Source organism: Geotrypetes seraphini, chromosome 2, assembly GCF_902459505.1.
Source record: "Geotrypetes seraphini chromosome 2, aGeoSer1.1, whole genome shotgun sequence".
Classification (NCBI taxonomy): Eukaryota; Metazoa; Chordata; class Amphibia; order Gymnophiona; family Dermophiidae; genus Geotrypetes; species Geotrypetes seraphini.
Genome location: NC_047085.1, coordinates 101,418,534 through 101,435,677, shown reverse-complemented (window position 1 = coordinate 101,435,677; position 17,144 = coordinate 101,418,534). Strand labels below are relative to the sequence as shown.

The window sequence follows — 17,144 nt, the reverse complement described above, 5'->3', positions numbered from 1 at the left end:
TCTATGCCCTCTTTCTTTCTCTGTCTGTCTTTCTCTCTCTCTCCTTGCCCTGTTTCTTTCTTTGTTTCTTTGTTTTATCCTGCCCCCTTTCTTTCTTTCTGGCTCCCTGTCCCCCCCCCACACTTTCTTTCTTTCTTTCTCCCTGCCCTCCCCCATGCTACCGCCATTGGGAAACATGCTGCCACCGCCACCGGGGAATAAGATGCCACTGCTGCCATCGGAAATAGACCAGCACCGAGTTCTCCCGCGGGTCTGACCAACTCTCGCCACCTGACGTCAATTCTAATATGTATATTCATATATCACGTGTATATGTGTATTCATATATCACTTGTATATGTATATTCATATATGCATATTATACGAGGAGAGATTTACACAAAAAACTAAGGATTAGTTATTTTTGGTTGAGATATAGAATCCTATGTCAGTTATAAATTAATTACCCTTGTTTAAGGTATATAACTCATGGCATTTTGGCCTATAAATGGCGGTATTTTTTAAACAGCACAAATTTTCAGAATGTCTCTGACTTGCCCTTGCCCCTCCCCTGCCCACACCCCCTTTTGAGTTGCATGCTAGAGGATTTAGGTGCAGATGCATGCACAAATCCAAATTAGTGCTGTTTAAGTGCAATTATTGATTATTAAGGCCCATCAATTCATAGTTCATGCATCTCAGATCTGTGCTGAAATTTTGATACCAATATTTCAGAACCATATGTAGATTACAGGGGTTAGAACAAATCAGAGAAAATATTTTTTTTACTCAACATGTAATTAAGCTCTGGAATTTGTTGCCAGAGATTAAAGTAAAAGCAGTTAGCTTAGCAGGGTTTAAAGATGTTTTAGAGACGTTATAAGAAAAGTCTCTAAATTTATAGTTGAGGGAGGAAGAACTGTATTCTGTAGACTATATAGATTGATGATGAGTGTTATTTTAGTTTTGGATTTTTTTATATTTGTATTTGTGAGTAGATCTTTCCTGTGATAATATGGTATTCCTTTTCATTCTAAGTTGATTACCATTGTTTTGCAAACCACATTGGCATTATATATAGTGCAGGATATCAAATTTTAAATAAAAATAATCATAAACCATTATTAAGGTGGACTTGGGAATATCCACTGCTTATTCTTGGGATAAGCAGCATGAAATCTATTTTACTCTGTTGGGATCCTGTCTATATTTGTGACTTGGATTAGCCATTGATGGAAAAGGATGCTGTGTTTGATGTACCTAGTAACATTTATGCACTTATATAAACATTCTGAGCTCTTTGGGAAGGACGGGATAGAAAACGCAATAAATAAATAACAAAGTACAAGAGTGTGAAGACTTTTGCAAGGCTCTGTCAAGTGGAATGATATTTTACAAGAGGGTATGTGCATGCCAATTTGGAAATACACTTAATAAGTCATTCTTAAAACTGCTAAAAGTCTGTAATGTTTCAGATTTGTACTGACATTTATATTGAAAAGCAGAAGGGCTTCTGTGGCTGCTGGAGATTCAGATATACTAATACTAGGTTGTTGTTAGTTTGATTGCTTTTGCAGAATTTCCATCCATTGCATAACAATGTATACGCTAGCATACATTTCCTTGTATTTCATCTGCTTCTCAATAGACTTCAACCATGAAGAAAGATCCTAGTTCTGTAGCTAGACGTAACCTGCAACTGAGCCCCCAAGCTTCAGTCTAATGCATCTACACTTCAAAGGAATTCTTATCTTTAGAGAATTTAAAATAGAGTTACTCAGATATTCCAAAACATTACCCAGAATGGGGGGGTGGGGGGAGGTTGTTTGGCTTTGTTGATTCTTTTTCTTCATTTGAGCTTTTGGTGTTGCCCTTTCTAGGCTCCTGGTGCCAAGTCACACATTGATATATTTTCGTGCTGATCTCAAACAATACAAATGCTGCTATCCCTTCTGAGATAAAATGATGGAAGTGGAAGACTAGCTATTTTCCTATATCAGGAAGTAAAGAGGAAGCAGAGGAGTGGCCAAATGATTAGATCCGTGGGCTGAGGATCAGGGAGGCCTTGTTCAAATCTCTTGTGAGGCTTCATGATCTTGGGCAAGACACTTAACCCTCCAGTGCCTAGGCTACAAACTTAGATCGAAAGCATGGAATGTTGCTACTCTTTGGATTTTTGCTAAGTACTAGGGACCTGGATTGGCCACCATGAGCTTGATGGACCATTGCTCTGACCCAGTAAGGCTATTCTTATGTTCTTATGACAGGGAAATACCTACTGTACTTGAATGTAACTCACCTTGAGCTTCAGTTGAAAAAAGGCACAAGCTAAAATCCAAATAAATAAAAACAAGAAATAGAAATTTGGTTTCATATTGACAGTCCTCTCAAATATGTAAGCATCTTCCTGATATTGATATGTAAGGTCAAATCTGACAGTGGGAAACGATAAGCAGAACCCTAATTACTGACACTCATACAGTTTTCTGTGCATGTTGTGAGTTTTATTTCACTAATGTGTGTTTCTAATTTTTAAAAAAAATTTCTTCTTCTATTACTATCTTTCTAAGCTTTTAAGGGCTTCAACTAGGCCCTTCCTCAAGTGACATTTCTTTTGTGGAGATTTTAGATGATGTGAACAGTTTTTATAAACAATACCTATTAACAAAAGTTACTCTTATATTTTCCTACATCAGGAAGTAAAGAGGGAGGAAGCTTTGACCTACACAGGTATCCACACTTTTTTATTCTCCTCAGCAGCTTCTTTCCAAATAATTGCATGATGCAGACCATTGTGACTAATGATTTTGCCCGTTCTACACACAGCTTAGTTTCTGATGCATGCAAGCTCTAACACCTCCTTGCCTGTCAGCAGCTGCAAATCTGCCAGTTTTCATTTAACTCTGCTCATCATCACAGCAAGACTTCATGCAGCTTATGTGGTTGTGTTTAATGTTAAGGGTAAATAAACCGCTTAATATACTCATTAATATGGTATCCAGGGAAGCGTGAAGGCACTGGCTAAAAGATTCAAAACTGGAAAGCTCTGTGTTGTTTCACTGCTACATGTGCTGAATAATGGCGCCAGTAAATATTTCTAGTTTCTGCACTTGATGCGATTGTTTTCCCTCTTTAATTGCTGATTATAAATAACAGATCTCTATGTATTGGGGCTTTTTTTTTTTTTTATTTTGTGCTGTTATCCAGTTCTCTTGAAGAGCTTAATCAGGGCTGGTAGGTTCCTATTTGCCATCTTATACCAATATGTGACATAATCAAGCTCGAGAAATGGGTATCGACAGGGCAAATGAAGTTCAATGTGGATAAGTGTAAAATGATGCATGTCGGTAACAAAAATCTCATGCACGAATACAAGATGTCCACGGTGGTACTTGGAGAGACCCCCCAGGAAAGAGACTTGGGAGTCCTGATCGACAAGTCAATGAAGCTGTCCGTACAATGTGCGGAGGCGAAAAGGGCGAACAAAATTCTAGGAATGATAAAGAAGGGGATCACAAACAGATCAGAGAAGGTTATCATGCCACTGTACCGGGCCATGGTGCGCCCTCACCTGGAGTACTACGTCCAGCACTGGTTACCATACATGAAGAAGAACATGGTACTACTCAAAAGGGTCCAGAGAACAGCGACTAAAATGGTTAAGGGGCTGGAGGAGTTGCGTACAGTGAGAGATTGGAGAAACTGGGCCTCTTCTCCCTTGAAAAGAGCAGATTGACAGGGGACATGATCGAAACATTCAAAATACTGAAGGGAATAGACTTAGCAGATAAAGACAGATTGCTCACCCTCTCCAAGGTAGGGAGAACGATAGGGCACTCTCTAAAATTGAAAGGGGATAGATTTCGTACAAACGTAAGGAAGTTTTCTTCACCCGGAGAGTGGTAGAAAACTGTCTGTTATAGGAGAAAACACCCTCCAGGGATTCAAGACAAAGTTGGACAAGTTCCTGCTAAACTGGAACATATGCAGGTGAGGCTGGACTTATTTAGAGCACTGGTCTTTGACCTAGAGGCCGCCACGTGAGCGGACTGCTGGGCAGGATGGACCACTGGTCTGACCCAGCAGCGGCAATTCTTATGTTCTTATGTGCTATGCTGATGACTCACAGATCTATCTCTCTACACCTGAAAACTCGACAGACATTCAGTCCTGGGATTCAACCTGCTTGTCTGACATCGCTACCTGGATATCTCACTATCATCTAAAATGAAATATGGCCAAGACTAAGCTCCTTATCTTTCCACCTAAACTTGTCTCTCCTTTTCCCCCCTTCTCTCTTTCTTTGAACAACACCCTCATCCTCCCTGTCTCATTGGCTTGCAACCTTGGGGTAATTATTGACTCATCTCTTTCCATTTCACATATCTAGCAGACTGCCAAAACCTGAAGATTTTTTGAAAAAGTACTATTTCTTCAGAATTGATTGGTGAAGGGTTTATATTAGCTTTAAGATAAAAAAAAGCACAAAAAAAGTATTTATTGGCCAATGATTGGAGGAGGAGTATCACAACTACGCGGATCATCTCAGCTTGTGATTGTATTGCTGTGCGTGGGCTCCATCTCTGAGGCCGTATAGTAAGCCCTGAATTGTAATGAGCTGACAATACTGATGTGTATTGTTCCATATAAGTGGTATTTTACACTATTTTTCTGTGATTTCTCTACAGTACCAATAAAATCAGACCCTTCCTTTTTGAGCACACTGCCAATACCCTCATACATACCCTCATCACCTCTTGCCTAGACTACTGCAACCTGTTTCTCACTGGCCTTCCGCTAAACCATCTCTCTCCCCTTCAATCTATTCAGAATTCTGCTGCATGCCTCACATTCCGTCAATATCGCTATGCCCACGTTACCCCTCTCCTCAAGTCACTTCATTGACTCCCTATCCATTTCCGCATATAGTTCAAACTTCTCTTACTAACCTACAAGTGTATTCACTCTGCAGCTCCTCAGTATCTCTCCTCTATCTTCCCCACCCCCCGGGCACTTCACTCATTGAATAAATCTCTCTTATCTGTACCCTTCTCCTCTACAACTGACACCAGACTTCAGCCCTTCTACCTCACAGCACCATATGCCTAGAACAAACTGCCTGACTCAATATGTCAAGCTCCATCTCTGGCAGTATTCAAATCCAGACTCAAAGCCCACTTCTTTGTGATGCTTTTAATTCCAAACTCCAACCCTCCTTCTAAGCACCGCTATATGTCTTATTATTCCCTCTGTAATTCCCCCACTTGAACACAGTGTATTGATGCACCTTCTTGTACAGTTTGTCAGTCTTGACTAGATTGAAAGTTCTTTTGAGCAGGGATTCTCTTCTGTGTTTTATAAGAACATAAGAATAACCTTACTGGGTCAGACCAATGGTCCATCTAGCCCAGTAGCCGGTCCTCTTGGTAGCCAATCCAGATCATTAGTACCTGGCAAAAACCCAAAGAGTAGCAACATTCCATGCTACCGATCCAGGGCAAGCCGTGACTTCCACTATGTCTGTCTCAATAACAGACTTTTCCTCCAGGAAATTATCCAAACTTTTCTTAAAACCAGCTATGCTAGCCATTCTTACCACAACCTCTGGCAATGCATTCCAGAGCGTAACTATTCTCTGAGTGAAAAAATATTTCTTCCTATTGGTTTTAAAAGTATTTCTCTATAACTTCATTGAGTGTTCCCTAGTCTCTGTAATTCTGGAGAGAAAAATCGATCCACTTGTACCTGTTCTACTCCATTGAGGATTTTTTAGTCTTCATTTATATCTCCCCTCAGCCGTTTCTTTTCTAAGCTGAAGAGCCCTAACCTTTTTAGTCTTTCCTCATACCTTTATCATCTTGGTTGCTCTTCTTTGAATGTTTTCTAGTGCTGCTAAATCTTTCTTGAGATAAGGAGACCAGAATTGAATGCAGTACTCCAGATGAGGTCGCACCTTGGAGTGATACAGAGGCATTATAACATTCTTAGTCTTGTTAACCATCCCTTTTTTAAAAATAATTCCTAGCATCTTGTTTGATTTTTTGGCCGCTGCCACAATACATTGGGCGCAAGGTTTTATCGTATTGTCTACAAAGACACACGGATCCTTTTCTTGAGCACTAACCCCCAAGGTGGACCCTAGCATCCGGTAACTGTAATTTGGGTTATTCTTCCCAATGTGCATCACTTTGCATTTGTCTACATTAAATTTCATCTGCTACTTGGATGCCCAGTCTTCCAATTTCCTAAGGTCTGCTTGAAATTTTTCACAATCTACATGTGCTTGAACAATTTTGAACAGTTTAGTGTCATCTGCAAATTTAATCACCTCACTCGTCATTCCAGTTTCCAGATCATTTATAAATAAGTTAAATAGCACTGGTCCCAGTACAGATCCCTGTGGCACTCCACTGTTTTCTCTCCTCCATTGATGGCCCTGATGTTGTGAGCTGATGAGACAGGGAGGATGAGAGTGTTATCCATAGAAATAGAGAATGGTGGAAGAGGAGAGGTAGATTTAGGTGGAAGGAAAAGATGCTCAGTCTTGGCTATGTTCAGTTTTAAATGGCAGTGAGACATTCAGGCAGGGAAAGCATGGACCTGACTTCCTTATTTTTAAAGGAAGTGCACATGCGCTGGTGCCTTTTATTTCTGTGTTGTCCTGATACGAACAAGACACTTTCCATGAAGAAGCCAATAGGTTGAGTGAAACTAATGGCCTGGTTGGAGTATTTGGTCCTTTGAAGATTTGAAGCCTGATGCCCTGTGAGTTGACTTGTATAGAAGAATTGTGCCTTATTCAGGGATATTCGCGAAATAAGAATCTGAAATTCTAGTTTACAGCCCTTTAAGAAAAGTGATGCGGAGGGCCATTTTCAATATGATGTCTAAATCCAAGTTTGGACGTTTGTGGAGGACGCACAAAAATCCAGTACCAAATATGCCCATTTTTCAAAATTGCAAAACATCTATCTTGGGTTTTTGTTGTTTCTCCCCCCCCCCCCCCCCCGCAAAAAAAATGGCCATTTTCAGATGTGCATCTATCTTTTTTAACATTAAAAAAACCCCAACCAATCCAAAAGAAAAATGCACAAAAACAAGCCATTGGGATGTAGGAGGGGCCAGCATTTGTAGTAGACTGGCCACACAGACATTCCAGCAGAGCAGTAGAGCACCTCAAGGGGCACTGCAGTGAACTGCACATAAAAGGTCCCAGGTACACATATCACCTTTACCCCCTTGTACTATTAGTAGGTTTTGCGTGTATTATGGTAGGTTCCCACACTCCACTACAAGTGTAGTAGTTAAGGGTAGGATATGGGCCTGGGTCCCCTTCTATGGAGTCCACTGCACTGACCACCAGGCTAGTCCAGAAACCTACTTACTGCTCTATGAGAACTGTCCAAACATCTGAAGCTGTCATGTACATCTTTGGGTGGTGAGACGGGGTTCAGTGATCACTGGGGAGAGAGTGTGTGTGTGTGTGGGTGTGGGGGGGGGTCATTCTTACAACCTCTTTTCAATTTCTATTTCTTCAAGGACTGTGACATATTTGCTTATATGTTCCTATTTAGTTCAATCCATATTTACCTCTACCAATGTAATATATTCTGTGCAACTGCCTGCCAAACAGCCCCAAAGAATAATATAGATACGCTCCATGCTTAAAAGCTAATAAGGTGTTTTCTTCAAATGCTTCATCTTTTCATCTCCAAACGTATTTTGTGTGTTTGTGGCTGAACAGTTCAATTGTTGTTTCACTAGCCCAAAATATGTGAAAGACAACTGTATAACTGATTTTTTTTTATTGTAATTTGCCTCGGCTCACTATTGTGGTAAAGGCAAATCCAGCAATTTTTAATAAACGATACATGAAATGATAAACATAACAGGATTCTAACAAGACAAGTATGCATCACCTTTAGTTTGCAACAAAATATATATGATGTATGCAACATAAGTATAGGTAGAATGAAAAGATATAGGTATAAATTAAAATAATGATTACAGTATTAAAAAAACTAAATTATTTTTTGTTTCTAGAGAACTATGGGATGGATGGGAAGGCTAAATTTACAGAGTTCGATGAACGCACTGAAGGGAAAGGACTGGAAGGTATACGCAGTGTGAATGACAATTTATTTGACTACAGGTACAATTATAGACTTAGTTCAGATGACTGGACTAATTACTTGAAGGATGTAGATAGAATGTTTGCACTGCTGAACAGTTATAAGCAAAATAACACCGATAAGAAGAGAGCTGCTCAAAATAATGGATTCTCATATGCATCATATACACCATTCACACTGGCTGTCATGGCCTCTGCTGAGTCGGATGAAGAATCAAGTGGTGTGCTGGCAGAAGGACAGCTGACAGACTTTGGAACCACTGAATCGATCAGAGCAAAATTTGGTAATAAACTTGAAGTCAATAATAATAGTCCTGAAAAAATTATGTTAAATTCAACCCACTGGAACAATGGTGAAGCAGAAAAATGGATAAGGCCTAAAGAAACTGACAACGATAAAGCAGAATTCTTTGAGAATACTGTGTCAGAGTTGGAGTCTAGACATATCGTCATTCCTCAGCAAATTAACAATCTACAGAAAGAATCTCAACAGACTGGCCGACATGCAGAAAATAGTTTTGAAGATCAGATTTATCTTCCTGTTAATTTAAAAAGACCCATTTCTCATCAGACTTTAAATGTTTCTATTGTCAATCTTTTGATTGGATCTAACAAAATGGACACCCTGTTAAGCAAAACTGGGCCTAATCCGATCGAAGATTGTTCCCCAAAAGTGCATCTGGAAGGTAGCGCTTCATCTCCACTTTCCTTTGATTAAATCATTCCATATACTTTCCGCGCCTTATTCAAAAAGGATATCTCCTACTCTGTGCCTCTGGAATATAATTGTTAAATAAATCCCTCTGTGTTAATACTGTACTCTCAATCTGAATTCTATAGGACACCACTTAAACATTCCATCTTAAGCAGAGCTAGAGTTCATAGCTTCTGCATATTTGTACGTCTTTCTCTCTTTCTAGATCAAGAATTTTCTCTAGCTCTAGAAAAAGAGCAGTGTGGTAATTAACCAGGAAACTAAAATTCCAGAATGTTAAATCTGAAGCAACTCAGTGTTATATTAACATTATAGTAAAAAAAAAAATAATAATAATAATACATTTTTAGGTTTAATAATTGCTTTCCTTAAAGGATAATACTTGTATGTTTTAAAGTATTTATCTCCTGTGAATATTTCTTCCATCAGAGTTGTCCGTATGATGTCATTTTTAGAAGGTGATTTTAATTTCTAACCACTGGAATTTATTACTATTGCAATTTTGAAGTAAAATGTTGCACTTTTGGAATCTGTATGTCATTAGTCAGGTTTTTTTTGCATTAACTTTCTTTCTATTTACAGTACAAATTATGAAATAATAAAGCAGAAACACACAAAAAAAGAGGTATGCAGTATGAATTCTGCAATGGAAACAAAGAAAAATGAAGGTGGATAAAGACCATATGGTCTATCTAGTCTGCCGAACCATGCCATCTATTATCCCCTCTTCTCCCGTAGAGATACAGCATACTTGTCTCATGCTTTCTTGAGCTCAGATATACTTTTTGTCTCCATCAGCTTCCCTGGGAAGTCATTCCAAGCATTCACCACCCTTTCCATGAAAAAGTATTTTTTGAGGTTATTTCTGAATCTATCCCCTTTCACCTTCATCCTATCCTCCCCCCCCCCCTTTTTACTAAGGCACGGTAGAGGTGTCTTCCATGGCCCAGAGCACTAAACACTCTGACGCTGATCTAACACTCATAAAATTCCTATGAGCGTTGGAGCAGCATCAGATCATTTAGCGCTCTGGGCTGCGATAGAAAGAAACCTCTACTGCAGCTTAGTAAAACTTTATTGGCATGTCAGCATAAGCATGCAGATTGCACACTTGGGGATCTTTATTCCTTATCAGGAAAATGACTGGACAGATTTAAGTCAGTTAGGACCAGAGAATCCAAGGACCCAAAGAAATATGAAAAAGAATGCATTTCAGATCCGACGTGATTGTTCTGAGTGCTGATATGTTTAAGAATGGTGTAGAAATTCAAAACTGTAACCTTAAAGAGTGAATAAAGGAAGTAGGCTCTCAGTAAGTGTTTCAAACTCTGAATACATGTGGCACAAAAAGTCAGAAAAAATAGACTAGCCATAGTATAATATTATTACATGTTCTACAGCTGTTTATAGTGTTTACCAAGCATTGTTTCCTCTTGAATGTATTTCATTATGTGGAAAGGTATACCGTAATGCAAAACTTGTATGCTTTGAAAACTGACATCTAATTTTGCAAGTAAAACAGGTTTCAATTACCTCATACAGAGTTATTAAGATTATGTCCAGTTTACTGAACGTTATGATGCTATTATGCATACCCTTGTTGTTTGTATCTTCTGCAGACATTTTTTTCTCTGTGTACAGTATAAAGGATGCTGTTTCGGAGCAGCATACTGAGCTATTTAATAGCATTAATATGTGATCTTTATTATGAATGCTGTAAATATGTTAAAATGAAATAACTATTTCATGTATGGCAGGGGCTGAATAAGAAAACAAAACATATTTATGGAGGTGAATGATGCTATTTGTAAATAGATTTCAAGTTATTACAATGCAGCCTTGTATAGTATTCTGTGATACTTTTATAAAACAATTCTGACTTCAGGAAAGTCAAGAAGCAATATTTCTTGGAATAAAATATGATTAAATTGACCAACCTCAGTGGTGAAAAGAATCAAGATTTCAAGTTCAAACCTATGCATGGTAATCATGTTAGTAAGTTGTTTTCTAAATATCTCCCCTTTTAAGTACAGAAAACTGGGACACCATTGAATCCCATTTCTATTTTGAACTGCATAGCCTGAGTTTAAATAGTTGAACACCTTTTATTGTGGATTTTTTTTATTTTTATTTGCCTATATATCTTTGAACAGAAATTCAGAAAAAAAATAAAGAACCAAGCTATCTTACAGTCCACTATATAGGGAGAAGAAGCCAAGGATAATATTCATGAAAAGCTGGAAAATAGAAATGATGATGACAAAAAGCATTAAAGTCCTAATGCTATTTACTTCTAGGCTTGGATTTTAGGGTACAGTGTGTACAGCGATTGAGGCTCTTTACCTGCTAAGAAAAACTGCAGTTGAGCAGGTTTATAAAAATTATATTTATTTCTTTGATGAGAAAGAAATCATCTACAAGAAAAATGCAACTGGGAAACTACTCCAATAGAAATTGCAGATTGCCGCAACATCAAAAACTTTCTATGCAACTGAGTTCGTATAGAGACACCAAGAAATATAGAAACCTTATTTCCCATAAACATCCATAGTTCTGTAGAAGTCTCAAAATAGTTTCCTTATTATGAAGACTCCCCTCCCACCCTCTAAAGATCTCAATGAAATAGTACATATCTGTCTGACAGCAGCAAATGCAATGACCAGTCCTATTAGAGCAGCAAACAATTGACTGGAGTAGGCTAGTGGTCAGTACATTATAGAGAATGACACGAGGCAGTTACCCATGATATGTTGCGGGTAACCTGCTGAAACAATGGAGGGAAAAACAGTGTTCACCATGGCTACGGGGACAAGGCCATTCAACGCCCCGTGGAGCGGTGAATGGTCTTGTCTCTGCAGTTAAGGGACGGAACGCGCATGGTCACTGATTGCGCTCGCTCCCTCACTCCTTACTGATTGCCGACCCGTCTGAGCATCTCCCTTTCTCCCTCCCTGCCTCTTACCTTCATGGCAGGCAGTTTCTAAATTTCCTTCCTATAAGCAGCTGGAGCATTGAAATTGTGTGTAGCTGCCATAAAGGTCATCTCTGACGCAACCGAAGTTGCATCAGAGACAACCTTTCTTGCAGCCACAAGCAACTTCAACGCTCCGCTACTCGTAGGAAGGAAATTTAGAAACTGCCTGCCATGAAGGTAAGGGGCAGGGAGGGAGAAAGGGAGGAAAGGTGGGGTGGAGAAGAACAGATGCTGAAGGGAACTGGGGAAGGTGGGAATAGTCTACTCGGACAAATCAGCAGAGGTTGCTGCCCGCTTGCCTGGGAGAGGCGCTGCAGTGAGTGCCAGTGCATGTGGACCAGAATGAAGAGGCAACTGACATGCCAGCTCCAGAGAAGAGTGGCCTTAGGTGCTAGCTTGCATGTGCTGAAGGTAAGAGTCAGGAAGTGTGCAGGCTGGGGGAAGGTGGCTACAGCTGTTGAGAGTTGGAATAGCGAGCATGGACTGGAGGAGGGGGAGGAACAGACGCTGAAGGGAACTGGAGAAGGTGGGGTGAAGAGGAACAGACACTGAAGGGAACTGGGGAAGGGGGGGTGGGGAGGAACAGATGCTGAAGGGAACTGGAGAAGGTGGGGTGCAGAGGAACAGATGTTGAAGGAACCTGGGAAAGGGAGAGAGGAAGGGAAGGTGGGGTGGAGAGGAACAAACTCTGAAGGGAAATGGATAAGAGAGAGTGGGGAGAAGACACTGAAGGGAACTGGGGAATGGAGAGAGGAAGGGAAGATGGGGTGTACAGGAAAAGACACTGAAGGGAAATGGGGAAGAGAGAGTGGGGATAAGATACTGAAGAGAACTGGAGAAGCGAGAGAGGGAGGGAAGGTGGGGTGGAGAGGAACAAACGCTGAAGGGAAATGGGGAAAAGAGAGTTGGGAAAAGATGCTAAAGGAAACTGGGGAAAGAAGAGAGGGAGGGAAGGTGGGGTGGAGAGGAACAGACGCTGAAGGGAAACGGGGAAGAGAGATTCCAGACTATGGGGGGAGTGGAGGGAAGAAGATGGGTGCCAGACCAATTGAGGGGGGGGGTGGAGGGAGAGATGGAAGGGAAAGGCACAGTAACAGAGCGTATGGAAGAGACAGAGAAGGCAGACAGTGGATGGAAGGAAATGAATGAGGAAAGTAGAAACCAGACAATAAAGGTAGAAAAAAATTTATATTTCTTTTCTTTTTTGCTTTAGGATAAAGTAATATATTAGTTGTGTTGATATAAATTTATAAACAAAGCCCAGCCAGCTGAACATCTCTTTCTCTAGTGCATCAGCCAGAACTTTGATTTATAAGGAAGGAATAAGCTAAATATTGCAGTACTGAGGCTTTTATGGCTGCTGCGGGGACAGTGGTCACGGGGACAGGGCGGTGGTCGCGGGAACGGGGACAAATTTTTCCCCGTGTCATTCTCTAGTACACTAGATGTCAGAGAAAGGAACCCAGGCCCATATGCCACCCTAACTTGTACACTTGTACTAGAAAGTGTGAGCCCACCAAAACCTATTGTACTGACATACTGTATCGGTGAAAACAGTTGGGTACAGTTGGTTTTGGGTGAGTTTTAGAGGGTTCACCATACAATGTAAGGAGGTTAAGGTGGGATGTGTAACTAGGAACCTATATGTGAAGTTCATTGTAGTATCCCCTTGGGTACCCACTGCTCTGCTGGCATGTCTGTGAGGCCAGTCTACTAAAAAGGCTGGCCCTTCCTACATGCAAATGGAATCTTTTGTAAGTATTTCATTTGGACATTTTGGGCTCCTTTTACTAAGCTGCAACAGCATTTTTAGCTCACGCTAAACCCGCGCTACATGGCTAGAACTAATGCCAGCTCAATGCTGGCGTTAGCATCTAGCGTGCACGGCAATTCAGCACACGCTAAAACCGATATCACAGATTAGTAAAAGGAGCCCTTTATTTTTGAACATGACAAAAAAGATAGATGCACTAAGGGTGAATAGAAAGGTCATTTTTGAAAAAAAGAAAATGGATGTCTTGCGTTTCGAAAATTGATATTTTCCCTACCTGATTTTTGTATGTGAATCACAAGACACCAAAGTCAGACGTAGACATCATATTGAAAATGGCCCTTCACATCTTCTGAATAGGAATATATATTTGAATCAGGAATTTTCAATATAGATTTCAAAAACTTTTTAAATAATTCCACTGGAGACAAATATTTAGAAACAGGAAAGTTTAAAAAGCTCAGATTTAAGTTTTTGTTCATATTCTCCAAATTCTCTGTCTTCCTTAATAGCAAAGCTTTATCTGCCACCTGTTGAATAATAGAGTTTTTAAGTGTCACAGCTGCTTTTTCAAAATTTTCTATTACAAGATAGGGCTCGATACAGTGTATATAAAAACTCATAGAAGAGTGATGCAACAGTTTTCCTTTAAGAATGATCTATTGAGGTTTGAAATGACAAGAGTTTTTAAAATTTTTACGAAAAACCAAATAGTCTCAGGTAAGGAGGAAGATTATTCCAGTGAGATTTAAAAGTAAGTCTGAGAAAGAATTGTCTTTACACTTAGATCCTTAAATGAGGGATATAACAGAATGTTGATATAAAATGGTCTACCCTAGTGGTACTGAAACCTATCCTCCAGTGGTACTACCCTAGTGGTACTGAACCTATCCTCCAGCCGGGTTTTCAAGATATCCCAGATTTGCATGCCTGTCACCTCTATTATGTGCAAAATGGTACTTACCCTAGTGGTACTGAAACCTACCCTAGTGGTACTGAAACCTATCCTCCAGCCGAGTTTTCAAGATATCCCAGATTTGCATGCCTGTCACCTCTATTATGTGCAAATTTGTCTTGTGCATATTCATTAGGGATATCGTGAAAACCCGACTGGCTGGGGGTCCCCCAGGACAGGTTTAAGAACTATTGGTCTACTCTCATTCTGTCTAATAAAAGTCAAAATCAGTGGTATTAGTGCTTCAGAAGATTGACCATGAATTAGTTTTAAAATGTGACAAAACACATTTAAATTTGATCCTCATTTCCAATGGCAGCAATGAAGAGGTCTCAAAAGCGGAGAGACATGATCAAATTGTTTTACCAAAATCAAGCGAGCAGCTGTATTTTCTACTAGCTGTAATTTCTTCAAGTTTCTTTAACTTATGCTACAATATACAGAAGTGCAGCAATCAAGCTGTGTTAAAATAATTGATTGAACTAAAATTGCAAAATGTTGTTGATAGAATAGAGTGTGGACTGTTTTAAAACTACATAAATTCAGAAAACATATTTCCAATACTCTCGAAGATTTTTCGACAAGTACAGTTTCACCACTTCCCAAAAAATGTTAAAAGGCAGATCAACACGGTCAGGTCCAAACCACAACAATTTTGTTTTCTTTTCTTTTTTAAAAAATATCTTTATTCATTTTAAAGCCAAAAATAAGTGCAACATATTATACAGACACTTTACACTTTAACAGCACTTAAATTCTTTCAAATTATATTTCATGACAAATACATATATCATCCCCCCCCCCCTTTCTACATATCCAACAATTGCACCCAAATTAAAAGTATTTTCCCACCCTGGACGTGTTGTTCAAAGGGCAAAATCAACAATCACTCCTTACAGAATCTTGTCAATGGCTCCCAAACCTCCTTAAATTTCCTATAATGTTCCTGCTGTATAGCAATCATACGCTCCATTTTAAAAATGTGCCATAAAGACTCCCACCAGAAATTATAATTTAACCGGTCCCAGTTTTTCCAGTTCCTCAAAATAAGTTGTATGGCAACCCCCGTTATAATAAAGAGAAGTTTATTATGGGATGATATTGGGCTTTTAGCCTTCATTAGCGTGCCAAATAGCACAGTATCGTACATCAATGCCACTGGATTTTCCAGTATTTTATTCACTTGACCCCCAAATGGATCTCCAAAATTTAAGTATCAAGGGACAAAATAGAACAGTAGATGATCCAATGTCCCTACATCGAGATGACAGTGCCAGCATCTGTTAGACTTGGAACTATCCAATTTCTGTAATCGAACAGGGGTCCAAAAAGATCTATGTAACAAAAAAAAAAACCATGTTTGTCTCATAGATGCAGAACCCTGTACATCTCATTGTCCAAGTCCAAATTCGTGGCCATTGAGACGCAGAAATCTGCTGCTTTATCTCAATACTCCAAATGTCACGAAAACCAGTCTTTGGTTTCTTATTCAAAAATTCAGATTTTAATTTATACCATGGGGCAGCCTGATGCCCTAGGAAATCTGTCTGGAAGCATAAGACCAGCAAGCTATACTGATTTTTAAGACTTCGCCAATCGGGGAACCCCTTCTGAATGGCTTACTTCAACTGCAACCACTTATAATTTTGAAACTTAGCAATACCAAATGTTTGTTGCAGTCGTGAAGTCAAGCAGCTTTCCACCTGATACTATATCATCTAGAGTACATATGCCCGCCTGCATCCAATGCTTCCAGATGATCTTAAACCCGCCAATTTGAATCTTGGAGTTCAGCCAAAGGGACTGACAAGTGGATTTATGAATCAGAATAGGTGTTAAATTATTAATAAATTTTAATGTCTGCCAAGTGTCTAATAAAATTCTATTCTCCTTATACATCCTAGGTAACTTGATACTTAAAATGTGACACAATCTCAATGGAGACAGGAGTTGCCATTCCAACCATAACCAGTCTGGAAGATTTTCCTTGAGTTTGGGAAGGATCCAATACATTCCCTGACGCATTAGATAGGCTTGATGGTACCTATAAAAATTGGAAAAATTTACCCTCCCCCCCCTCCGCCGCAATTGGTTTTTGTAAAGATACTAAAGCAATTCTCGCAGTTTTACCCAGCCAAATAAATTTATTAAGAATACTATTTAATTTCTTGTAAAATGACCCCTGAAAAAAACACTGGAAATATACCCATTTGGTAGCAAACCACAGGCAAAATCATCATCTTAACTGTTTGAACTCTCCCCCACCAAGATAGATGTAAAGCAGGGGTGTCCAACCTGTGGCCCAAGGGCCTCATGCGGCGCCGTGAAGTATTTTGTGCGGCCCTGGTCAAGTGCAATGCAGTGTTTTCCTCTGCTGCCCCTGGGTATTTACTGTCTTGCCGGCTCCCTCCTCTTTCTTGCTGCGTTTGCACATTTGTGCGGCCCCAGAAAAAAAATTTTCAGCCAATGCGGCCCAGGGAAGCCTAAAGGTTGGACACCCCTGAAAAGGGTTCCATTGCTCACACATTTCTGTAACCTTCAGCAATAAAGATTTTTCATTTACTTTCATCGTCTCTTCCAGTGTTTTTTGTATCCAAATACCTAAATATTTTATACCCT

The 17,144-nt window shown here is 39.7% G+C and overlaps 1 protein-coding gene across 5 annotated transcripts in view; it reads left to right on the top strand.

Annotated features, from left to right (window-relative positions):
• The window catches only part of SULF1 (sulfatase 1), a 245,651-nt gene extending 235,952 nt beyond the window's left edge, over window positions 1-9,699 (top strand). For 4 of the 5 annotated variants that reach the window (XM_033934433.1, XM_033934434.1, XM_033934437.1 and 1 more), the window contains one exon: window positions 8,023-9,699. In XM_033934433.1, coding sequence (XP_033790324.1) covers window positions 8,023-8,828 — 806 coding nt within the window. In that variant the 3' untranslated portion in view covers window positions 8,829-9,699. Of the gene's footprint in view, window positions 1-2,675; window positions 2,710-8,022 lie in introns of all 5 variants that reach the window. The other variant, XM_033934438.1, reaches the window with a different exon arrangement.
• Window positions 9,700-17,144: the final 7,445 nt, after the last annotated feature.